Genomic DNA, 24,090 nt, shown 5'->3' with positions numbered 1-24,090 from the left:
TTCAGGGTGCCGCCCCGCAGGACTGTAGGCGATGGGCTTGGGGGCGCCCCGGGGCAGGCCGGGAAGGGGGGGGCGGACCTCCCCCTGGGCCCGGCCGGGGCGGCGCTAGGACCGAGCGAGCGGAGGGAGCGAGCCGGGCGGAGCCAGCGCCCCCCGCCCCCCGCCGGCCGGCTCCCCTCCCCCGGCCGCTGGCTCGCTCGGCTCGCAGCGCTGCAGAGGCTCCGAGGCGGCGGCAGCGGCGACTCCCTCTTTTCCTCCCTCCTGCGTCCGTCGGTCCGTCCGTCCGTGCGTCTGTCCGTTCGGCCCCGGTCCGGCCCGAAGCATGGCCGGCGTCAGCTTCAGCGGCCACCGCCTGGAGCTGCTGGCGGCGTACGAAGAGGTGATCCGGGAGGAGAGCGCGGCCGACTGGTGAGCCCCCCGCCCCCGCCCCCGCCCCCGGCCCCTTTGTCCCCGCGCCGCCGCCGCCGCCGCGCCTTTGTTTCCATCGGTCCCCGCGGTCCCGCAGCCGGGAAGGGAGGGGGAGACCCCGAAATGGTGCATCGGGGCCGGGAGGGTCAGGGAGGGGCTGCCTTTGTGCGCGCCGGGGGAGGGGCCGGGCCGGGCCAGGCGGAGCACTGCCGGGTCCCGAGCGCCCGGAGGCGGCCCCAATCGCGCGGTGGGAACAGTGACTGGACTTGGGCCGGATAGACTTGGGTCCAGATGTGTGACCCCGGGCCGCATGGCCCTGCAAGAGCCCATCCCCCTTCCCTCCCTGCCCCCTCCACGGGCCCGAGGGACAGGTGTGCACCGGCCGGCCAAGGGCACCTTCGCCACCTTTAGAGCGGGCGAGGACCGGGCGGGGACGGGGCGGGGACCGAGCTAGCGGAGCCAGCGCAGCCTGCCTGGCCCAGCCCGGCCCGGCCACAGCACAAAGAAAAGCTAGGACGGGGGAGGAGCAGAGCCGGTTGGGGGCCAGGGCGCCCCGCCCACCGGGGGCTTCTCGGGAGTTGGCAGCTCCTATCCCCTAACCTGGGTTGGGGTGTTGTGGAAGGAGGTTCACTGCCACATGGCGACCGCGAAATGACTCCTTTACCCCTCGAGGGTAGCGGAGGAGGAGGCAGGAATGAGCCCTCCTTTCCCCAACGTGAAGGGGATTGCAGGGACTGGGCTGCTGGGCTGGGGGAGACCAAGGGGACGAGCTGCTGGTCTAGGGGGCCCACTAGAAGGAAGCATTCAAAGAGGAGGAAGGATGAGGAGATGCACTGGGTCCCTAACCCTTTCACCCAGCAGCTAGAGGCGGTGAGCTCCTGATGGGGGAGGAGCTGGGCTGCCTCTCTCCCCCTCCCCAGCTGTTGTCTTCTCCTGAACTGGGGGAGGGGATAGGCCACCTGCTTTGGAGTTAGAGACCCCAGGGTGGCAACAAAGCCAAGAGATTCCATACTGCCCCATCCTGGACTCATCATCCCTCAGAAAACATTCTTCTCCTGGGACAGGTGCCCATTTTGTTCCTAGACCTCCTCCCCCTGGCAGGCAGGAAATAGGCTCTTCTCAAGGAAATTGAGGCACAGAGAAAGGGCAGGTCTGAAGGAAGCCAATTAGACTGGCCTTATCTTCACCCTGGGAAGGCATCTAGGTAGGAACACTGACCTGGGGGCTGGAGGAGGGGACAAGATAGCCAGGCGTCCATGCCTTGGTACTGCAGCACTGGCCGGCAGCCAGGCCTGGAGGGATGGACTTGGGAGACAAGCTCTCATGTCCTACAGGTCAGTCACAGGAGAGGCCAACACAGGCTAAGCAGGCAGGCGGCCCACCCGTTGTCCTAGCCCTGCCCCTGGGGGGCTGAGATCATGGGAGGAGTTCTGGGCAAGTAGCCGTCTTGGCCTGGTGGAAGATCTGGACTTGGGATATAGCCCTGCCTAGGGAAAGACACAGTGTGCCCCAGAATGCCTCCTCGTTGGGGGTCTTCTACCAACATACTACTTGCCCCTAAATCCTCTAGAGTGGAGATCTGGCAGCCCAACACTGGGGCCAGCTAGCTGTTGCTGCACAACATGCTGCTCAGCAGAGGTCTGGGCTCCTACCACCCAGCAGCTTCCATGTGGCCAAAGGGAGTTATTCATCCCTGGTGCGTCAGCCCCCATCTGGGTTGTGTGTGGGACACACACAGATGCATATATGCTCCCTCGCATAGACACACATTTGCTCACTCCCAAGAGCCCAGATAGCATTCTGAAGGGTGTGAAGATCCCATTCTATGTGTAGGGACATGAGTATCCCCAGAACCAGTTCTGTGAGATCTCAAGACTCAGGGCAGACCCTGTACTTAGAGTGCAGAGAGTGGAGGTATTTTGGGTAAAACTGCTACCTGGACAAAGGGAATTTGGTGCTGCCCTTTCCTTTAAACTAGAGTGGAGTGGGGTTGAGAATAGCTCACATTAGGTGGTGGGATCTTTGAAATGGACCACTGCCTCCACACTGGGAGCCGAACACCCAGGAAGAAGTCAGGCTGTGTATGTAGTAGGAAATACCAGTCCCTGGTTGTGATATGACTCACTGTGTGACCACATGCAAGTTCCTGCTTCTCTCTGGTGTGCTTTTTTTTTTTTTTTTTGGTACCAAGGATTGAACCTAGGGACACTTAACCACTGAGCCACATCCCCAGCTCTTTTTATTTTTTATTTTGAGTCAGTATCTTGATAAGTTACTTAAGGCCTTCTTAAATTACCGAGGTTGGCTTTGAACTTGCAATCCTCCTGCCTCAGCTTCCTGAGTCACTGGGATTACAACGTGCCCCACCACACCTGGCTCTGGTGCTTTTGAAAAGAAGAGGGGATTGGGCACAATCATATCTGGAATTCCTAAGGGCTGTCTAGCTCTACTATCCTAAGAACACAATGGTCCTAACGGGTCCTGTGCCTCCCACCCTCAGCTGGCCCCAGGAGTCCAGCTCCCACTTCTGGCCTGGAAGATTTCTAAGCATTTGTATCAACATTGCAAATACCTATGGTGCTACTCTGTGCTGGACCTAGGACCAGAGAGCAATATGCGTAAGCTGAGCCAGATTTTCTGCCTTTGTGGGGAGTGTCTGGGTTAGTGTCTGTCTCTAGGGTTTGAAGTTGGGCAGATGTGTAGATTCAAGGTCTCCCTCCTCCCATCCTCTTTCCCTAACTCCTACTGCCCAGGCCTAGGTTGCCTCTGATATGTTAAAGAAGCGCTGATCCAGCAGGGTGGTTAGTCCAGGTGCCTCTTGTGTCCCTGCTGGGGTGTGGTAGGTGTTCTGGGGAGATACAGTTCAGGGTGAAGCTGCTGGGGTAGCTAGCACTGACTGTCCTGCAGGTCTAGCCCTGGATGTGAAGTGAACCACATATGCAAAGGCTCCAGGGTGGGAAGCATCCAGAATGATGTTTGGGATCAGGGAGCCATCCAGCGTGGCTAAGATGCCTGATATGAATACAGATGGGCATTGGGATAGAAAGGCAGGCTGGGGGAAGCTGAGGGATGAAGGCTGGCTGAAGCACTTGAATTTAGGGATGGTTTCTGCTGGGGGAAGTCTGTGGCCATAGCATGAAAATGTAGCTGGTGGGAGGTGGGTAGGCAGGGATGGAAGATAGAAGGGACGTCAGAGAGCCTGGGCAGGGCTGAGACAAGTAGCCTGTCTCAGAGCCATGCTGTCTAGAGCAGGGTCTGGTTCCTGGGCTTCACCTCAGTTTCTCATCTTTGTGGGGAGAGGTGTACACTCCATTTCTGAGGACCCTTTGTTCCCAGCGGTGAGTTAGGGCAGCGCCAGACAGGTGGTGGGACAGCTGTGCTGGGAAGCAGCTGTCAGGGCAGCCACTGGGACAACAGTTGCACCAGGACCTCCCAGCCCTGCAGCCCACCTGTGTCTCTTTCTGGACGGAGGGAGGGGCTGGGGTGCCATTTGGCCCTGGCAACAACTTGTGCCAATCTCTTGGGGTGGAGCCAGACTCTCTCTCCTTCTTTCCCTCCTCCCTTCTCCCCTCCCCCTTCCCCCTCCCTCCTTCCCTCCCTCCTCTTCCTTGCTTCCTGCCCTCCTTCCTTCCCTTTCTTCCTCCTGCCCTCCTTTTCTCCTGTCATCCCTCAGTTCTCTCCTTCTCCTGCAGCTCTCTCCTCCTCCTCTTCCCCTGTGTCTCGCTCTGCCTCTTCCCCTCCTTTTCTCTTCCTTCTCTCCATCATACTCCTTCACTCCTCCTGCCTAGGCATTAGGCAAATGGGATTGGGGGAAGGGTTTGAACCCTTCTGAACCTAAGGGACAAGGCCATTCTTCTTGACCAAGGCCTCTCGTCCCAGTGGGTCCCCAGCCTGTGCCTGCATTGGGACCAGAGGTCGGTCTGCATTCCCTTCCTGGAGATGGATGCTATGCCACTGCCACCTAGGGAATGAAAGAGCCTGGGAAGGAAAAAACTAGGGAGGAGGAGGAAGGAGGAAGGCTGCTGGGTCAGCTTTCCTGCAGGCAGGAAAGACCGGCAGTCCCAGGAGGCCTCAGCCAGGGCGGAGGCAGCCTAGGGGCTGGAAGGCCAGGAGAGCACAGCGGAGCCCAGCAGGCCACTCAGGGGCCAGCGTCTGGGAGGGAGTGACCATAGTGACCTCATCCCCATTTCAGAGAGGCGGAGATTGAGTCTGAGGGCGGGTCCCCGGGGTCCTTTGTGTTCGAGGAGAATGCAGCTCTGGTGGGCCGGTTCCACTGCCAATTGCCGGGTTACCATGGTTACTGGGGGATGCCCAGTGCTGTGCAAGCACTGAGTTTTCTCTCCTCCTCCTTCCTCCCTGTAGGGGGAGGGACCGTGGGTACCAAGACACGCGCCAGGTAGATTCCTGGTGCTGGCCAATGGGGGATGAGGATTGTGGTAGCCAGGGAACGGTAACCAAGGAACCGTTGCCTTGGAATCTCCATCGCAAACCAGCTCCACTGAGTTGTGGGCTGCCAGGGCCAGGGCTGGACGCGCTGAGCTCAACTAGGCAGCGATTTCTACCCCCATTTTCGGCTCCCCATCTGACCTGGGCCTCCAGGGTTCTCAGATGCACCCTGCTGGGCTCCAGCCTACAGTGGGGCTGGCCTTGTTGTTATGGAGACAACAGAAGCCCTCCCCTGGCCTGGCCTGCTTGGTGTTCCTCTCCGCTCCCCAGCTCCATCCCCACCCAGAATTGGCCGCCTGGGCCCTGACAGTTCTCTGAGCCACCCCTCCCTCTCCCCAGGGCTCTGTACACTTATGAGGATGGCTCAGATGACCTCAAGCTTGCAGCGTCAGGAGGTAAGAATTCCAGCCATTCCTTTGCCTTCCTTTCCGCCCCCTCCTCTGGTTGTTTTCTACCCCACCCGCCTGGCTTCCAGCCACCTTCCCGCCTGCTATCCAGCAGACCCACACTTGTCTGGCGGTTGTCCTTCCTCTTGTCATCCTTGCAGTCCTCAGAGTGGGGAGGGAGGGAGCCTTGTTTCCTGTTTGTCTTCTGAGAAGGCTCAGAGAGGGAAAGTGGCTTGCTCAAAGTCACACAGCCATGAGGGAAGGTTCCTAACAGGGGTGGCCCAGATCAGCCCCACTTTTCCAGAGCCGGAAGATTATTTATTAAGGGAAGCTTTATTTTACCTCATTGGGTAGCACCTGGTGAGACATGAGGTGTGTGAAGAGTGAAAAATAAGGATGTGTGAAGAACAAACACCTCCTCAGTCCTATCCTGAGTCAGGCCCTGGAGGATTCAGAGGCAAAGCTATTTTCTGTTTGCCCCCTCCCCCAATACCAACACAAAACTCTGGGACCTCAGATCAGAGGTCACAAGACCCTGAGGGTTCCTGTAGAGTCCACAAACTTGGGCGGAGGCAGCCTAGGGGCTGGAAGGCCATCTTTCCTTGGGGTTCCAGGCCCTCTGGGGGGTAAGGCTTTAGGAGATAGAGAGTCCTGACACCCTCCTGATTCCCCCAGAAGGGGGCTTGCAGGAGCTTTCAGGCCACTTCGAGAACCAGAAGGTGATGTACGGCTTCTGCAGCGTCAAGGACTCCCAGGCTGCTCTGCCAAAATACGTGCTCATCAACTGGGTATGCAGCTGTGGGCTGGGGGGCTGAGAGCCTTGGGACAGTCGCACTCTACCCCCTCCACCCCCTGATGCCATGGGGGAGAATCCCACCAGCCCTGAGGAAGATGACCCAGGCCTTCAGGCACTGCTTACCTCCTGCCCTTCACTGTGTACTCTGCAGGTTGGTGAAGATGTGCCTGATGCCCGGAAGTGCGCGTGTGCCAGCCATGTGGCTAAGGTTGCCGAGTTCTTCCAGGTGTGTGGGGCCTGAGCTCCCAGCGGAAGGGCTGACCACCCAGGACCAGGTCTGTATGCTGGGGTGATGGAGGGAGTCTGGATCCACCCAAACACTGCCTTCTTCTCGCAAAAGGGCGTCGATGTGATTGTAAATGCCAGTAGTGTGGAAGACATCGATGCGGGTGCCATTGGGCAGCGGCTCTCCAACGGGCTGGCACGGCTCTCCAGCCCCGTGTTGCACCGACTGCGGCTGCGGGAGGATGAGAACGCTGAGCCTGTGGTCAGTGTGTGCCTGGGTGTTGGCCTTGCCCAGGGGTCTGCCTGAATGGCCTGGCCCCTGCGACCCATCTGCCTAGTCCTCTTAGTCTTCACGCTGTGCTCATGTCAGGGGGTTTGACTCTGCAGGGCACCACCTACCAGAAGACTGACGCAGCAGTGGAAATGAAGCGGATTAACCGAGAGCAGTTCTGGGAGCAGGCCAAGGTGCAGAACCCTGACCCTGGCCTTCAGGCCGGGCTGCTCCTCCCACACTCAGCTGGGTAGTTCTGAGTCCCTCCCACTTCAATGGTGTGTCCCATCCACACGCCCCCCCACCCCCAGCAGAAAGAGCAAGGTCTTTTGACCTCTGTGCACAGGCTCATCCCTGAATTTCTAGAATGGCCACCTCCTACCCCGTGAGGGGTGGGAAAGAGGGTCAGAGGCTGTCCCCCTGGCTCAGGGTCTACTCTTCTTCTGCACGGGGGATACAGAAGGAGGAAGAGCTGAGGAAGGAGGAGGAGCGGAAGAAGGCCCTGGATGCAAGGCTCAGGTTCGAGCAGGAGCGGATGGAGCAGGAACGGCAGGAGCAGGAGGAGCGTGAGCGGCGCTACCGAGAGCGGGAACAGCAGATCGAGGAGCACAGGTGAGCCCACCCAGCCCAGCAGACTGCCCCCCAGGCCCCAGCCCACCCTGAAGGGAGTGCTTGTGGCTTATCATTGCAGGAGGAAACAGCAGACTCTGGAAGCAGAAGAGGCCAAGAGGCGGTTGAAGGAGCAGTCTATCTTTGTAAGTTCTTGACCTGGGTATTCCTGAGGATCAGTGGCTTAGAGACAGTGCTGGGTGTTCTGGGGACCTGCTTGAGTGTGGCTGTCGTGGAACGGCTCCTGACATCCCATCCTGTGGGCCTCCTGCCTCTGCCTATGGAAAGTGACTTCCTAGGGAAAGTTTGTTCTCTAGATTGGAAGAGAAAAATCACCCTGATCTGAACACTCACAGGCCAGCTTCCCTGCCCCTTCCCCAATAGGGGAGGGGACTTGGGTAGATGTCTACTTGGCTCTTGGGGGCCTGAGGCCTGGGCCCCACAACAAGAGTGCTGTAGAGCCACCTGGGTGAATGCTGGCCAGTGCTTTGAGCACCTATACCCTAGTATGCTTCTTTGGAGCATTCCCTCCTTTCAGGGGTGCTGTCCAAATCTCCAAACATTGGGAATGGCTCCTGGGTTTGTGGATTGGTCCCTGGAGTTACATCAGAATGCTTTGAATTTTTTTTTCCTGCTGGGGGAGGAGTTCTGGGAATTGAACCCAGGACCTTGAACAGGCTAAGCACATGCCCCACCACCAAGCTACACTCCTAGCCCCTCAATTGAATTTAGAGTTTTGGAAATAGCTAAGGTCATTCAGGACTGAGCAAGATATAGTTCAGCAAGGGTGGTGTGGTGATACTTGTTGGAGTGGGACCATCCTGTTGGGCTGTGGGGTCTTGAATGAGTTCCAGGGTCACACCCACAGGAGGCTGAATAGGAGGGGTCAAGAGGGTCCTGAGGCATCAGCATTAAGTATCTAGGTCACTCTAGTTGCATCACCGTGGGTGGTAGAGATGATCTATGGTGGGTAAACTGAAACCTCAGTATTTCATCCAGCGAACTCTTGCCACCTGTCCTGTACCAGGCATTAGAGACATTATGGAGAACAAGATGGAGGATGTCTTTTTTAAAATTAATGGACTGATTTGTTTTTAATTATGGTGAAACTTATATAATGTAAAATATACCATTTTTGTTTTTTAGTATCTCGAATTGAACACTTAACCACTGAGCCACATATCCAGCTCTTTTTATTTTTTAGTTGAAGACAGTCTCAATAAGTTGCTTAGGGCTTCACTAAGTTGCTGAGGCTGGCTTTGAATTTGAGATCCCTTGCCTCCGCCTCCAGAGTTGCTGGGTTTACAGGCATGCACCACCATGCCCAGCTCATTTCAAGCATTTTTAAGTGTACAGTTCAGTAGCATTAAATATATTCACATCATGGTGAATCACTACTGTCCATTTCTTAAGACTCTCTTAGGAAATTGAAACTACCCATTAAACACTAACTCTCCATTCTCCTGGCCCCAAAGCATCAGGCAAGCACCATTCTACTTTCTGTCTCTGTGAGTTTGACTGCTTTATGTAATTGGCCTTTTGTGACTGGATTTTTTACTCAACATAATGTCCTCACATTTCATCCATGTTGTAGCACACATCAGAATTGCCTTCCTCTTAAAAGTAATATTCCATTATCTGTATACATCACATTTTGTTTGTCCACACATAGCAAGTTTTTTTTTAAAATATTTTTTAGTTGTCGATGGGCCTTTATTTACTTATTTATTATTTATATGCAGTGCTGAGAATCAAACACAGCGCCTCACATATGCTAGGCAAGTGCTTTACCACTAAGCCACAAATCTAGCCCAGCAAGGTCTTTTTGATATAGTTTATTTATTTTTTAAATACTTTTTTAGTTGTAGATGGACATAATACCTTTATTTTATTTGTTTATTTATTTATTTGTTTGTTTGTTTATGTGGTGCCAGGTATCGAACCCTGTGCCTAGGCAAGCACGCTAGGCAAGCGCTCTACCACTGAGACATAACCCAGGCCTGGAAAAATTCATTTTTACAGAAAATTTCAAACACACATAAGCACATATGCACAAAAATAGACAGAATAGTGTATTGACTCAGTTAACCTTGCATCTTCCCCAGTTCCTAACACTTTGGGTAAAATCTGAAGGACCTCACATCATTATTTTATAGTTCACCCTTTTATAGTTCACCCTGCCATTCAGGTTAGCTCATGTGATAGTGACAGCAGATATTCTAGCAAGTCAGTATAGTGGCATTATGACTTCAGGTCTTTTAAGGAAGGTCCCACATGAAAAAATACTTTCTTTTGGTTTAAGGAGCTGTTCCGCTTTTTCTGGTCCCTCCCACCTTTTCTTTTCTGGTTTTTTTTTTTTTTTTTTTTTGGTACCAGGGGTTGAACTCAGGGACACTTAACTACTGAGCCACATCCCCAGCCCTTTTTTTATATTGTATTTTGAGACAGGGTCTCTCGGGGTTGCTTTAGGGCCTTGCTAAGAGGCTGGTTGCTGAGGCTGGCTTTGAACTCACTATCCTTCTGCCTCAGCCTCCCAAGCCGCTGGGATTATAGGCGTGTTCCCCGCCTGGTTCTCAGCCCTTTTTTAAATTTTTTATGTTGAGACAGGGTCTTGCCAAGTTGATTAGAGCCTCACTAAGTTGCTGAGGCTGTCGTAGAACTTGAAGTCCTCCTGCCACAGTCTCTGGGATTACAGGCGTGCACCACCTTGCCTGACTGGGTTTCCTTTTTGCCTGGGCTGTCAGGGGATTCCCATGTGTCTGAAAATGCTTAGGAAATAGTTATGCTCTTGACCTTTATGGTTAACATATTGATCTCTGGCTTCAACCCACAGTTCTTACTTGTTTCAGTGGTGTTCCCACTGTTAGTTAAGCCTTTGTGGTAAGCTACCTCTGGTTTTTCTATGGAATGAGGCAGAGAAACTCTTAAGATTTTAGTAGGCAAGTTTACATTCTAGGTTATATTCTCAAAAAAAAAAAAAAAAAAAAAAACCTAGTTTCTTCACCATCTTATCTGTAGCTTTTTCTCCTCCTCACCAACCCCTCCTGTCTGATTTGCCCCCCAAGCAGCAGGGGACATTAAATAAGGTTTTGGTGTAATGAATTCAGTTGAGCAAACGTACCAACCTGTGCCAACCACTCACACAGTCCTGGATCCTCCTCCTGTGTGCTCACAGGGAATGGGAAAGATGACCTCAGAAACAGGAAATTAGTTTGTGGTGGATGCTGGGAACACCCTCTGGGGACTCAGAGAAGGAAATAACCTATGGGGCAGAACTTCTTCCCCAGAAGGCAGTTCCTAAATTGAGGCTGGAACCAGGGCTGGGCTTGGGGCAGGGACCTGGCATTTGGGAGAGGCATGTCAGTGGGAAAGGACAATGCATGGGGGTGCTGGGGACTGTGTCATGCTAAGGACTTCATGTCCACATCTTACGGAGCGTGAGGGGTAGAAGACGGGAGCTAGATCAGGCAGGGGGATGGGAGTATTCAACCTATACTGTCTGGATTGTGACATCAACACATGACAAGTGAAGTGGGCAGGTGAAGGGCAGTAGGGAGTGGTAGTGACTTCAGTGAACTAATCAGCACATAACCCCTGTTCAGGGCAGCTATGGCATCATTCTGGCCAGTGACTGCTCTGGGGGCAGGAAGGCGAGTGTGGCCAGGACTTTTGGCATTTGAAAGAAACTGGGATTCCAATTTCAGTTCAATATGAAACTTTCTGGGGATTTTTTGCTTTTTGTTTTTTGCAGCACTGGGGGAAGAACCCAGGGGTGCTCTGCCACTGAGCTACATCCCAGCCCTTTTATTTTATTTTTAATTTTGAGAGCTTAATTTTCAGTTGCCCAGGCTGGTTTCAAATTTGTGATCCTCCTGCCTCAGCCTCCTGAGCCCTGGGATAAAAGGCATTTGCCACCATGCCTGACTGAACCTTTCTGATTTTTTTGTTGTTGTTATAGATGGACACAATGCCTTTTTTTGTTTTGTTTTTTTTTTATGTGGTGCTGAGGATTGAAACCAGTGCTTGGCAGGTGCTCTACCACTGAGCTACAACCACAACCCCGAAACGAAATGTTCTGATTTTTAAGTGGTGATAACTAAAACACTATACCAGCAAAACAAAAGCCATCTGTGGGCTACATTCAGCCAATGGCTCATGATGCCCCTGAGGGATTTTAAGCTAAGAAAAGTTGTGGTCTGGTCTGGATTTTGAAAGGTCTTTTTGGGGCCTTTGGAGAACAAATGAAGGGAAAAGAGCAATGTGGCAGGGAATCAGTAAGGAGGCTGTGGCCCTAATGTCAAGGTCCAGGTGGCCACAATGGGGGCGTGGTGACCCAGACAATGGGGTAGGACATCAGAGAAAGATAAACTTTAAAACAAGGGGGTGTTTTTAAGCCGGGCACGGTGTCGCATGTCTATAATCCCAACCGCTCTGGAGACTGAGGCGGGAACATCTCAAATTCAAAGCCAGCCTCAGCAAAAGTGAGGCATTTGGAAACCCAGTGAGACCTTGTCTCTATAAATGATATCCAAAAAAAGGCTGGGGATGAGGCTCAGGGTTCAAGTGCCCCTGAGTTCAACCCCCAGTACCCAAAACAGTTAATTAACTAACTAAATAAAACAAGGAGGTGTTTTTAGATGGCTGTGTGTGCCTGGTTAGACTTGGGGGTGCGTAAGCAGGGTGCCCAGTACCTGATCAAAGGCCTTCTTCAGGCCTTCATGGCTGGATGGATGGTAAGGGGAACAGAGGTACCACTTCTGAGACCTTCCTGTTGGATCATGGAAGAGACATGGCCAAGAACCCCTGTGGGGGCGAGTGCCCAGGACACAGGACACTGTCCCTTTGGTTTCTAGGGTGACCAACGGGATGAGGAGGAAGAGACCCAGATGAAGAAATCAGAGTCGGAGGTGGAGGTGAGAGCTGAGCTATAGGGCAGGTGAGATGGGTGAGGGCTGCCTTAGCCTTGCCCAGCCCAGCCCTAATCTTTTCCTGGTGCTCTCAGGAGGCAGCGGCTATTATTGCCCAGCGGCCTGACAACCCACGGGAATTCTTCAAACAGCAGGAACGAGTTGCATCAGCCTCTGCGGGCAGTTGTGATGTGCCCTCGCCCTTCAACCATCGAACAGGTAGTCCTTGGCCCCATCCCTCCTAGACCTCCACTCCTCAGGTTAGGGCCCTGGGCCCCTCTGGGACTCTTTCTTGGAAGAGAAGCCTTGCCCAAGGATCCCTTGGAGAAGGCAAGACTGCTCATACAGCGTGCGTCCACCATGGCTTCCAGGTGGCAGCACCCTGGGCGGGAGCGGGCAGTGTGGATGTCAGGCCTTGGCTAAGCAAAGGGTAGTGCTGGAGCCAGTTGCACAGCTGTGGCATGGGCACAGGTCACTGGCAGCAACCCTGCTGGTGGGACTAGGTCTGGCCTGCGGGGCTGTGGGTGCATGTGGGGTGGGCTCTTCCCCTGACCCCAAGTCTGAGCAGCCTGGAGCGTGTGCCCAGGGTTCCCTGTTTGGCTTCTACCTGTGCAGCTTCCACCTCCCCCTGAAGCATACCCTTGCACTCCCTGTCTGCTGATCTGAGTATTTGCATCACTGTGTGCTGGGCCCTTTGCTGGGGTCCCAGGGGTGGGGCAGCTGTCCCCAGCTGTGCTACTGCTCAGAGAGGCTGGCTGTGTGTGGCAGGCTTCTGGTGTGGCTGTGTTGTCTGTATCTGGTGCTGGTGGGAGGCATCAGATGGCTTGAGGCTATGGCCCAGCTTGGCTAAATGTGCTCTGGCTGAAGGCAGCTTGGACATCCAGGGCCAGCCCCGAGGTCTGGTAAGGCCTTGGGGCGGGGGTAGGGGAGACTGACCCTCTCTTGTCCTCTGTCTCTTTCTCTGTCTGTCTCTCTCGGCAGGTCGTCCGTACTGCCCTTTCATAAAGGCATCGGACAGTGGGCCTTCCTCCTCCTCCTCTTCCTCCTCTTCCCCTCCACGGACTCCCTTTCCCTATATCACCTGTCACCGCACCCCAAACCTCTCTTCCTCCCTCCCATGTAGGTAGCAGCCCCAGGCCTCGGTGGGGGGGTAAGGAGGGCCCCGCTTCCCAGCAGCCCCCTCACCCTCACTCCCCCAGCCTGACTGCTGATCTCTGGTGTTGTCCCCAGAGCAGGTACTGCCTTGCCTCTTATCCCTAGCCTTGTGGGGCGCTGGCCCCCAGGGGCTTGGTTTGCAGGGTCTGGAGCTGTGGTTTGGTCCCTAGGGACCTGGGGAGCTCCCAGCCCCCACCCAGACTCCAAAGATGAGGTGCTGGCCAGGCCCCAAGGTGAACAATCCTGGTCCCACCTGGCTCCCCTACCCTCACTGACCAACCTGGGGGTTTGTTCCACAGGCAGTCACCTGGACAGCCACCGGAGGATGGCACCCACCCCCATTCCTGCCCGGAGCCCATCTGACTCAAGCACAGCCTCCACCCCTGTCACTGAGCAGATTGAGCGGGCCTTGGATGAGGTCACATCCTCACAGCCTCCACCACTGCCACCGCCACCCCCACCCACCCAAGGTAAGAGGGGGCCCACCTGCACTGGATTTCCCATCAGTCCCTGGGCCAGGAACCTTAGGTTGCCAAGGTAACAACTCCCTGGCAGGATCTGGACCCCCTATCACCGAGATTGCACTGCCCTGCAAGGGGCTGCAGGGAAAGTCCTGGTGTTGTGGTCCGGCTGACTCTAAACCACAGTGTCTCATGTCTTAAGTGGGAATTGAGCCTTCCTCCCTCCCTGCGCTGCTGCAGAGACACTAAGAGACACTAAGTAAAGGGATAATGGGGTGCAGTTGGTGCTGAAGTGGGCCCTATGTGGAGGTCTTTGTGAAGGTGTTCTTTCCCAGAAGTCTCAGACTCTCCCACTTGTCGGCGGATGGGCAGGGTATTATAGAGCAGCCCATCAGGGTCTCCATCCTTCCCTCCAGGGATCTGATTGTACATGTCTCCTCTATTGGTCACAGAGACCCAGGAGCCCGGCCCCAGCCTGGACAGAGAAGAGACCAGCAAGGAGACCAGAGAAGCAGCCGCTCCTCAGGCCTGGGCCAGCCCCATGGAGGAGGCCCCTCAGGCACAGGAGCCTCCCCCCGGGCAAGGCAGCCCCTTGGAGGACTTGATGTTTGTGGAGTCTCCAGAGCAGGCTGTCCTGGCTGCCCCTGTGGAACCTACCACAGCTGACCCCTCAGTAGCCGACACCCATGCAGCTGACACCATTGAAACTGCCACTGCCACCGCTGACACCACTGTTGCCAACAATGTCACCGCTGCCACTGCCAGCCTCAATGACCTATGGCCTGGCAATGGGGAAGGGGCCTCAGTACCCCCTGCTGAGCCTAGGGCCCCCACACCACCCTCAGGCTCTGAGGTCGCCCTGGCAGAGGTGCCTCTGCTGGATGAGGTGGCTCAGGAGCCACTGCCACCAGCAGGTGAAAGCTGTGCCAACCTTCTCAATTTTGATGAGCTGCCTGAGCCACCAGCTACCTTCTGTGACCCAGAGGAGGAAATAGAAGGGGAACCCCTGGCTGCTCCCCAGGCCCCAACTCTGCCCACCACTCTAGAGGAGGTGGACCAGGAGCCAGAGCCAGAGCAGGAGCTAGAGCCAGAACCCCATCTGCTGACCAATGGCGAGACCACCCAGAAGGAAGGGACCCAGGTGGGGCATGGGCAGCCCGATGGGAATGGGGAGGGCTCCAGAAGGAGGCTGATTTTGCTTGCAGCAGTACCCACCTTTCTCTGTGACCCATATTACTGGGGGAAGCTCCATTCCACTCCCCCCTCCCTGGGCCAGCTCTGCTTTTGTTCCCAAGGCAGGCATTCATGTTTCCTTGGCAACCACTGATGGGATCATTGGTTGCTGAGGAAACTGGCTCAGTCCTGATAGGTCAGCACTAGTCCTGGTAGGTGGTGCCTAGTGACGGGGCTTTTTCTCCTGCAGGCCAGTGAAGGGTACTTCAGTCAATCACAGGAGGAGGAATTTGCCCAATCAGAAGAACTGTGTGCAAAGGCACCACCTCCTGTATTCTACAACAAGCCTCCAGGTAGTACTGGGATGGATGATGGGGAGGAATTCAGGTGAGGGTGCCGGGGTTTGAGTGTGGGTCAGCATTATCCCCTGCACAAAACAGCTGGCACAGGTCCTGGAGGTTGGGGGGACACAGTCATGGATCTGCTGGTCATCTTAACTTCTGTCCTCTCCCCAAATCATAGAAATCGACATCACCTGCTGGGATGCAGACCCAGTACCAGAAGAGGAGGAGGGCTTCGAGGGTGGTGATTAGTAGTGGTGCCTGCCCTCTGGCTTCCTCGCCAAGACTGCCCTCACCAAGGCTACCCACTTGCGCCGGCCTCTGGCCAGACGGCCCACAGCGCCTGCATTTGCAGCAGCTCCGCCTGGCACCCACTCTGGATTCTGGTCCTGGCCGGGGACTTGTCTGCTTCCCTACCCACAGGGCCTTTTACAGCTTTTCTTTTCTTTTTTTTAAAATTGATAGGAGACTTGTACAGTTGACTGGTTTTCTTCCCGTTGGTAGTTGAGACGCTGTTGCAAATTCCACCCCTCCCCACCGAGTCCAGATTGTAGCTTAGACTTCCCCGCTCAGCTGGCGGGGTGGAGGCCTGGGGCCTGGTGTGGGGAGAGCTCCAGTGGGAAAACGTGCCCCCACCTGTTTTCCTAGTTTTATGTTTCTCGGAAAAATATCACTTTGTATTCTCTGTCCAGGGCTTCAGATATTTTGCACGAATTTTAAAACATGGCAATAAATGGCTCCGTGGGCTCTGGCTCCCTGGGACCCCCTCCCTGCCCTTCTCTTGACCCCTTCCTGCCTGACTCAAAGGAAGTAGCAGGCCCAGCTGGGGCCCCTCGGCTTCCCCGCCCTCTCCTGCCGGGCAGGTCCCAGGCTGGAGGCCCTAGGCCCTAGGTGTGATTCAAGTCAGGGCTATGGTTGGGGCCCAGGGGTTGGGTGGCCCCTTCCCAATTCCTTCCTCTTTGCTTGGGTTCCTTTTTCAGTAACTGTTTTTTTGGAAAGCACAAACTTCTGTAACGGGTCGTGCTCATGTCTGTTAATAAAGAAATCCAGATCCCTTCGGGCCTGCTGCTCTGGGCCTCCAGGGGCTGATCTGGCCTGGGCTGCCTGCCTGAGCTAATCCCATTCCCAATTCCTCCTACCACAGAGGGTGCAGTGGGCCCAGCACCTGCTTCCAGCGGGAGCCCTAACCCTGATCTCAAAGACAGGCTAAATGGAGTTTGAGGCCCCCCAGATGAACCAGTTTCTGGTCAGGCCAGCTTGTAGCGAAAATGCGGGATCAGGTCCCTTCCTGCGAAGGCCCCGGGCATGGCTGGTCACCAGAACCTCGGGCGCAAGCAGCGGGTGTCCCTTCCGCTTGTACCAAAGCAGATCACACACCTTTATTATCCTCAAAATGTAACAAACGGGGTAAGAAATCCCTCCCCCCCACACCCCGCAGTCCAAGGGAAGCATTTAAAAAGCCCCGCAGTCAGGCCAGGAGTCCGCCGGTGGGGCCCAGGACGCCGGGCGCCCCTCTATACGGCTGTAGTCCTCCCGAACAAGGGGATGGAGACCGGCAGGCGCCAAGCTCCGTGCTCCAGGGGCTCGCGGCTGCTGAGCTCTGAGTCGGTCCAGCTGGGGAAGACTCGGCGGCCGCGGTCGGCCTGCAGACAGAGGGCAGGGCAGGGGGCTGCGGGCCGCGGGGCACTGGGTAGGTGCAGCGCCGAGGTGTAGCCCCGGTCCAGGAAGAGCGGCTTGTAGCTAGGCGGCGGCTGCTCCTGTTTCTCCGCGCTGTCGCGGCGGCTCAGAAAGGGCGTGACGATCTTGCGGTAGAGGCCGCGCGTGTCCGTGAGCACCTCGCTGTAGGGCGGCGGCGGCTCGGCCATCAGCACCGCCTCTTCGTAACACGGTGGCTTGGACATGTCCGATTCCGCTGCGGAACGAGAAGCCGTCCGAGGTGGTGAGGCCACCGGTCCCCAGCCTCCCGCAGAAGCGTTGGCCATCCGCCCGCCCCAGCCCAACCCTCCTCCCGGGTGCGTGGGGGCTGCGGGTGGAAGCCTCGCTCCTCAGCAGGGAGTCTGCTCCTGCCGAGGTCCCGCCCACTCCTACTGGCAGCGATAGGTCCTAGCTGAAGAGTGGACTTACCTTGGCGCGGATAGCTCCAGGGCCGGGGCGGCACCGATAGGTGCGGCGGTGGCGGGTGCGGCAGCGCGTGATGGTGAGAGTGCGGGTGTGCGTGTGGCTGCGCGGGCCCGTGATGCAGCAGCGGGTGAACGTGCACGTGCGGATGCGCGTGCGCCGGCGCCTCCAGGCGGCCGCGGTGCGGTGGTGGAGGTGGCGCCAGGCCCGGGGGACTCCCAGCCATGCTGCCCTCAAGCTCCAGGGGCTCCAGCTCTAGGGCACGCAGATTCTGCTCTCGCAGTCGCTCCTCCTGGCGCCGTTTGAGGCGGCGGCGCAGGAAGCTGCAGAAGCAGCAGAGCAGGACGATGAGACCCCAGATGAGCCAGAAGCCGGCGAAGCACGTGAGGAACGTGTAGGTGCCCTGGGACATCACCATGGCGGCGGTGCGGGCGGTGGGTTCTCAACAGCTTCACTGGACACTGGGCTCCTCTGCGTGGTCCCGAGCCCGCGCCACGCTCCCAGGTGCCGCCAGCGTCACTCGGGGACCCGCGGCCGGGGGTTTCCTGCAGCGGGGCTCAAGTCGTGCGCGCGCCGGTGGGGGGCAGCTGCGGCGCCCGCTCCTTCCCATGGCGCCGGCGGAGCGGGGGCGTCCCTTACCCTGGGCCGCGAGGGACCTGCGGGGCAGGAACAGGGGGCAGTGAAGCCGCGCCAGAGCTCCCGATGACTTCCCGGCCCGCGCTCGCGTCGTCCCTGGGAAGCCTCTTCCGTGGGATCCCCCGCACTCCCCGGGGGCCCGGTGACGTCACCGTTGGCGATGACGTCACGCTTCGAGGTTTCCCCGGTAGGGTTTCCCCGGATCTGAGACCCGGCCGCCGCCGCCGCCGAGCTCGCGTGCTGACGGACCCACGGCGGGCCAGCAGGGGGCGCGCGAAGGCCAGGCTTGGTCGCTGAGCCTACGCGAGATTCTCCGCCTAAAACCCACAGGCTAGCCCTGCTCTGAAACGCTTTCAGAGACCTATGGACTCCAGGGCGCTGAAGAGGACTCTCGGCGCGGTCGCTTTGAGTGAACAAAGGGCGGTCCACTTCCTCCAGCCCCACAAGAAGCCCAGCCGGCGCCCAGCTTCAGCCTTGCACTCGCGGCCTCCTGATCTTCGCTCCGGCTGGTGGGTGGGTCCGACCGCCACTGTGTGCCTCTGGTCCTTCCTTTGCGCCTGACACGCGGCGCCAGGCGTGGGCCAGGCCTTCTTCCTTTCCTCTAGGCGCCTCCGCCTGCCTGCCGGATTCCAGCTCCAACTCGGCTTCCCCGCCTCCTACCCATGCGCAGCCCCACTTGGCTCTGCCACTCTATCTCCAGGCTGCCATTTCCCTTCCCCCAATTCCTTTCCTTCTCTGCAGAGGGAAGGAAAACTAGATGAGAATTGGAAGCTTGTCTTTCAGATTTACCTGGACCTGTACTTACTCCAGACTCCGCTCTAATTCCACTTCCTCTCCACAGCCAGGGCTGAGAGGGGCAACCCTGCATCCTGAGTCAGGAAGGAGCCCTGGTTTTTCGAGGGAAGAGCAGCAAGGGACTGTTGACTACTCCCATGGACCAGAAATGAGCCCTCTTGGATGCCTCATACCAGGAGCTTTAACGTACAACCTTTTGGGGTAACGAAGTATTCCACTTTACAGGTGAGGAATGAAGAAGCAATTCACTGTGTAGTGGTAGAGCCTATTTGAACACAGGCCTGGACACAAAATCCTAGCCTGAGCCGGGTGGGGGAATGCTGCTGCTTGAGTACACTGTGGGCCTCTTTCAGGACCCCAAGGACCCCTACCCTCAGCAAGCCCAAGGCATGGGACATACACTTAGCTCTGGGGCCCACAGTCTGCCTGGGCCCCAAGCTGAGAGGATGCCAGACCACAAGCCTCCCCCCACCCCCACCCCACGGCCCGCCTTTTCCCCCAGATGGCTCCTGTCTGACTCTATGGCTGCCTTCAGCCATGTGCCACTTGGTGCCCGTGCCAGTCCTTTTCTCCTGGGCTTGCGTTCCAGAACAGACAATGGCAGGAACAATAGCTCTGCCCGCCCCCTCGACAACCCCGCCATGAAGCTGCCATGACGACGGCAGCCCAGATAAAAACACGATGCTGCCAGTCACTGGCAGTTAATTAAATCTGTTGTTCTCCTTTTCTAAGCCCTCAGGAACAGGAATGTTCTGAGGAACTGGCACTAACTAGAGGTCCCCCTGGTCCGCAGAGCAGGAACAGCTCTGGGTCAGAAAAGGCACTTTTGGGGTTGGAACTAACGGCTTAGCTAAATTAGGGATATCTGTCAAGAGCCAGGCCCAATTACCCAGGCCAATAGTCCCAGCTACTCAGGAGGCTGAGACAGGAGGACTGCTTGAGCCCAGGAGTTTGGGGCCAACCTGGGCAACATAGCAAGATTTTGTCTCTAAAAATAAATACATAAAAGGTATTTTTAACAATCTTTCAAGACCATTAGGACTTGTTCCTCTCTTTTTTCATGCACAATCTTACATGATTGTCCACACCACCTCGTCACTAGTGGTTATGCCCTTTTGGCAGATGAAGAGGCAGGCTTAGAGAGGGAGATGACTTATCCCAGTTCACACAGCTAAATTAAGCTAAAATTAAGCCTATGTCTAATTCAAACTGTGTCCAAATACTGTGCCTATGTGATGAGTGAGGTATAAATGAAAAGCCCAGTACTTGTGAGCGGTCAATACAGCAGGACTTGGCAGCTGCAGGGGCATTGGGCACTCTGACCAGTTAGTAGCCAAAATGTGCATTCCTGTTCCTTCCCACCAAGGCCCTGGAGCACATGTCTACCAGCCACAGCAGCCATGGAAAAGCGAAGGGAAGTGAAGGGAAGGCTACAGGATGGAGAGATGGGATGTTGGCCTCAGACTTTACAGGGAATGAAAAACAGGGACTGTACCCTGAGGGTGCTCAGCTCAGCAGGCTGTGCATTAGACTACACCAGGGCAGGCCACACTCCAAATCTGCTAGGTGCCACTGCCACCCCTTAGCCAGGAGGTAAGAATCATTGCTGCGTTTTACAGATGAGGCAGCTGTGGGTCAGGGGAAGCCTCCTGCTTGAGGTCTTACAGATGAGGGCCCTCTGACCCTAGTCTGGCTCCAGTGCCCAGTTTGAAGGATGGGGATTTGACGCCTTTTCCTCCCTGAGGGTATAGTCAGCCCAAAGGGCTGCAATCCAGCCTAAAGCCTCCCTCCTAGGAAGACTCAGCATATAATCATCTAGTCCATAATATGTATTCAGTATGTACAACTGAGAGATTCATTCAGACCTGAAAAGGCTCTACTGACCTGACCAAAGTTCTTGAAGCCTCCCCCAAAGGCTTTACCACTCCATGCCTCTGTGCAAGCTCTTGCCCTTGTCTGGGGAGCCCTTCAAATTCAGAGCCAGCCTCTTGCCCTCAGCCACTCCTTTGCCTCACCCCTTCAGACTGTTAAAAGCAAACACCTGCCACTTGTCCAATTCTGCTGTTAGGAGCCCCGCGCTTCAGATGAACTGATTCTTAAGTCTGCCATCTTTGTTTTCTGTTTTTTGTTTTTTTTTTCCCTCACATTCTTGCAGGTTATTTGAACATTCTTTAGGATTCCATCTTGATTTATGTGTAGTGTTTTGGGGTGTATAGTTTTGTACAGTTTTCTTAGGCCACACTTACTGGAACCAAAGTAGGGGGACAAAAGCGAGATCTCAGTGTTACCTAACACCCATGCTGACTCAGTTTCTTCATCAATGATTACAGTAAAAACTGAGCTAATCCACACCAAGGGTGTGGAGATGAACAAAACCCTTAGTCCTGATGATGGCAGCTTCTGACCTGGGGATGCAGAGATGTGCGTCTCTAAGGTGCTGCCTGCCTGGGGGCTGCACAAAGAGCTCACAATCCTAGGAAGTAGATTAGCATTCTCTCCATTTGACAGATGAGAACACTTGGTTCAAAGAGGTTAAATAACATCCAAGGACCACAGACCTCATATTCTAGAACCTGGCTACATGGCTGCATGAAAAACCCTGGCCCCTCAACTTTAGACTCCAAAGATCTGCTACTGGGTCCTTTATTTCAGCAATGGGCCCACCCTTCACTCCAGATACGAAAGCCTGTTGTTCCTATTCTCGGGGTAGTATCCACACCCTTTGGTCCTCTTGCCAGTACCCTGGCCAGGTCACTATTACTTTTTACCATTGCACCATCATGCCGGACCCCTGCCCAGTCAACCAGTTCTCCACATTGCCTATTTTCCCTAGGCTCTCTCCTTTCTGAACCCTCCAATGCTTTCCCACCATCTCAGGAGACAATCCTGGCCTTAACATGCTTCTAATTGGTGTCTCTCAAACTTGAACAAGCATCCTAACCACTGGAAGGCTGGGCTCCACTCACAGCATTTGATTCAGTAGGTCTGGGTGGGACCTCAGAGTTTGCATTTCTAACAGATTCCCAACAGATGCTGAGCCAGTGTTGCTGATCCAAAGGAGCATCCTGGGACCCAGATCAGAGCCTTCAGGATGAGCCCCTGCAAGGTTGCTTGGGCTCTGATCATTCTTTTCTGGATAAGTCATCCCTGAGCCACCTCACCCCAACAGCTGGAAGATAATGAAGCCCAGTGACCAGAAAGTTCTGGAGTAGTTTGTGTCCAACACCAGAGGCTTCATTTGTTTTGATCAACTGGCACATGGTAGCTCAAAAGCCACTTCTTGAAGGAATGACTAGAGGTGTCCAGTTACCTGTTTGGTCTTTTAGCTGTAGGACAGTGACACCTCAGGAGCTGGGTCTGCATCCAATTCATTCCTGGGAAATGTCGGTCATTCACCAAAATGTCACTGAGAAAGAAGCCATCACCCAGCCTCAGCCCTCGCAGGGTGGGTTATAAGCAAACCAAGCGCTCATATATCTATGAATAAAAGGAAAAGATGACATGGAGGCACGCACCAAGGGCTCTGGAGCAGAGAGGAAGTCCCGGGCAGCAGGGGCTCTGGGTGACGAGGTGGAGTCCTCGACATGAGGCCCAGAGACAGGAGGGAGGAGGAGGGTGTGGTGTGAGGCGCTGAGGGCAGGTGGAGGAGGAAGGTGACTGTCACCGTGTCTTACATGCCTTGCACATGCCATCAGCCTCTACAGTCGTGATCTCACTAACATTCAGGAGGTGGCTGTTTTCACCTCGCTCTACAGTCAAGGATGTAAGTGCAACAAGGAGCTAGGTCCCACTCAGGCCACAGAGTCAGGTGTTCGTGAAGCTATAGCAATTGCAAAGCCCATTCTCATGGCAGGAAGGGCATTTCCGAGAGGCATTGGTAACATTTTACACCTCTCTCACACCAGGACAGATCAATTGAGGTCACAGAGGGATGGTAGAACTTGCCCAGCTCCCCAAATCAGCCAGGCATGGAGCTGGCCATTGTATCATTTCCAGCAAGGCTAAGGTACTGGCTTGGCACCCTGGCCTGCAGGTAGAATCTCTGTGAATCAACCCTGGCAGTGGGCTAGGAACCCAGGGCTTGAGAAATTGCAAACTGAAGAATAGAGACTGGGGCCCCAGTGGGCTTGTGTGTAAAAAGGCCTCATGTCCACTAGATTCAGCTCTGGCCCACTTGGGGGCTGTGAGGCAAGATACTCAAAGATCAGACTTTCCCACCAAAACCTCATTCTGGAGGCTCCCTGTGCCTCCATCCCCTCATTCAGTGAGGGAATAATTATCTTTCCTTCCAAGGGAGGCGGCCACAAGGTAGTGGGGGCAGTCTGGTGTAACACATAGAGCAAGAGGGGCAGCCCTGGGTTCAAATCCTGCTTCTGTCCTAATTGAGTCAAGTGAACCCATTCTGGCTACTCCCATCCCTAAACTTAAGTTTCTTTGCCCACAGCGTAGGGATGGTGAGACCTTCCTGACAGTGCCAAGGGATAAGCACAACTGATGAGGAAGATGAAAATACTTCAAGACCAATGTTCACAGCTGCATGTGGCCAAACACCAGTACCTCGCAGCCAGAGAGGCTCAAATGTGGAAACCAGCCCATGGTACTACACTGTATGCAGCCTGAGGATGTTCCAGCAAAAACTGCCCTCACTTTACCACAGACAAGAGGCCTCAGACTCATGATACTCAGCTTGGACACAACTCATGGATGTTTTGTTGATTCATAGTCTATTTTAAAAATATTCTATCAACATTTAAAAACCAGATTTTGTATGAAGGTCTAGATTTTTGGCTTATCTAGAAAAGCAGACAATCTGGTCATACCAAGTCCACACCTTACATGATGACATCAAACAAACTGAGGCCCACCTCACTCATCCTGTTGCCCCCCACCCTCTGAGCCCCTGAAAGCATTTGGGTTTACAACCTCTGAGTTAGACTGGGCACCACAGGGTCCAGCACTGCCTGGAGCCATTTTTGCTAAACTCTCCCACAGTCAGGACCATAAGCTTTGGACACAGAGCACGTGAACCAAAGAATAGATGCTCAGGGTTTTCCCAGGGGCCTGAAGCAGCCCTCACTGTTTGGACTCGGCCAGAGAAAGAAAATGGAGGGAGGGAAGAAGACAGGCTGGTAGCAGCACAATCCTATAAAGCATCTGAGGGAGCAAGAATCTGGAAGGAAGAAGGAAAAGGTGTGTCACAGCTTGAGAGACACTTGCTTTACTGGAAGAATGTGAAGGAACGACAACAACAAAATGATCCTCTGGGAGGCTCTAGGATTCTTTTCTGCCTGGGTCACCCAAGCTGTCTAGCAGATTGAGAGGGGTTTTGCTAGCAGAGAAATCTTCAATGGAAAACTAGCTCT

The 24,090-nt window shown here is 55.1% G+C and overlaps 2 protein-coding genes across 4 annotated transcripts; one reads left to right on the top strand and one right to left on the bottom strand.

Annotated features, from left to right (window-relative positions):
* The first annotated feature begins 172 nt into the window (after nucleotides 1-172).
* Dbn1 (drebrin 1) lies at nucleotides 173-16,233 on the top strand. 3 transcript variants are annotated; one of them, XM_027941020.2, is made up of 15 exons: nucleotides 173-408; nucleotides 5,194-5,249; nucleotides 5,916-6,028; nucleotides 6,188-6,262; nucleotides 6,377-6,523; nucleotides 6,649-6,726; nucleotides 6,993-7,144; nucleotides 7,224-7,287; nucleotides 11,995-12,054; nucleotides 12,144-12,267; nucleotides 13,030-13,167; nucleotides 13,503-13,673; nucleotides 14,117-14,805; nucleotides 15,088-15,190; nucleotides 15,360-16,233. In XM_027941020.2, exons 1-15 carry the CDS (start codon nucleotides 323-325, stop codon nucleotides 15,428-15,430), a joined length of 2,127 nt encoding a protein of 708 aa, XP_027796821.1. In that variant the 5' UTR covers nucleotides 173-322; the 3' UTR covers nucleotides 15,431-16,233. The 3 variants fall into 3 exon arrangements, with proteins under 3 accessions (XP_027796821.1, XP_027796819.1, XP_027796820.1); XM_027941018.2 differs by lacking the exon at nucleotides 13,030-13,167 and having other exon boundaries at nucleotides 176-408; XM_027941019.2 differs by lacking the exons at nucleotides 173-408; nucleotides 13,030-13,167 and adding an exon at nucleotides 2,909-3,026.
* A 299-nt stretch (nucleotides 16,234-16,532) lies between these two features.
* Nucleotides 16,533-17,717, bottom strand: Prr7 (proline rich 7, synaptic). The gene is made up of 2 exons (XM_071612182.1): nucleotides 17,303-17,717; nucleotides 16,533-17,090 (listed from the first exon to the last, which is right to left on the bottom strand). Exons 1-2 carry the CDS (start codon nucleotides 17,712-17,714, stop codon nucleotides 16,693-16,695), a joined length of 810 nt encoding a protein of 269 aa, XP_071468283.1. The 5' UTR covers nucleotides 17,715-17,717; the 3' UTR covers nucleotides 16,533-16,692.
* Nucleotides 17,718-24,090: the final 6,373 nt, after the last annotated feature.

Source organism: Marmota flaviventris, chromosome 5, assembly GCF_047511675.1.
Source record: "Marmota flaviventris isolate mMarFla1 chromosome 5, mMarFla1.hap1, whole genome shotgun sequence".
Lineage (NCBI taxonomy): Eukaryota > Metazoa > Chordata > Mammalia > Rodentia > Sciuridae > Marmota > Marmota flaviventris.
This window is presented reverse-complemented; position numbering and strand designations above follow the sequence as displayed.

Excerpts from the sequence above, each read along its gene's own strand:
- Dbn1 (XM_027941020.2), top strand. The coding sequence starts at position 323 with ATGGCCGGCGTCAGCTTCAGCGGCCACCGCCTGGAGCTGCTGGCGGCG. Across the intron at positions 5,250-5,915 it reads CAAGCTTGCAGCGTCAGGAG|AAGGGGGCTTGCAGGAGCTT; the intron begins GTAAGAATTCCA and ends TGATTCCCCCAG. Across the intron at positions 7,288-11,994 it reads TGAAGGAGCAGTCTATCTTT|GGTGACCAACGGGATGAGGA; the intron begins GTAAGTTCTTGA and ends TTTGGTTTCTAG.
- Prr7 (XM_071612182.1), bottom strand. The coding sequence starts at position 17,714 with ATGGTGATGTCCCAGGGCACCTACACGTTCCTCACGTGCTTCGCCGGC. Across the intron at positions 17,091-17,302 it reads CTGGAGCTATCCGCGCCAAG|CGGAATCGGACATGTCCAAG; the intron begins GTAAGTCCACTC and ends CTCGTTCCGCAG.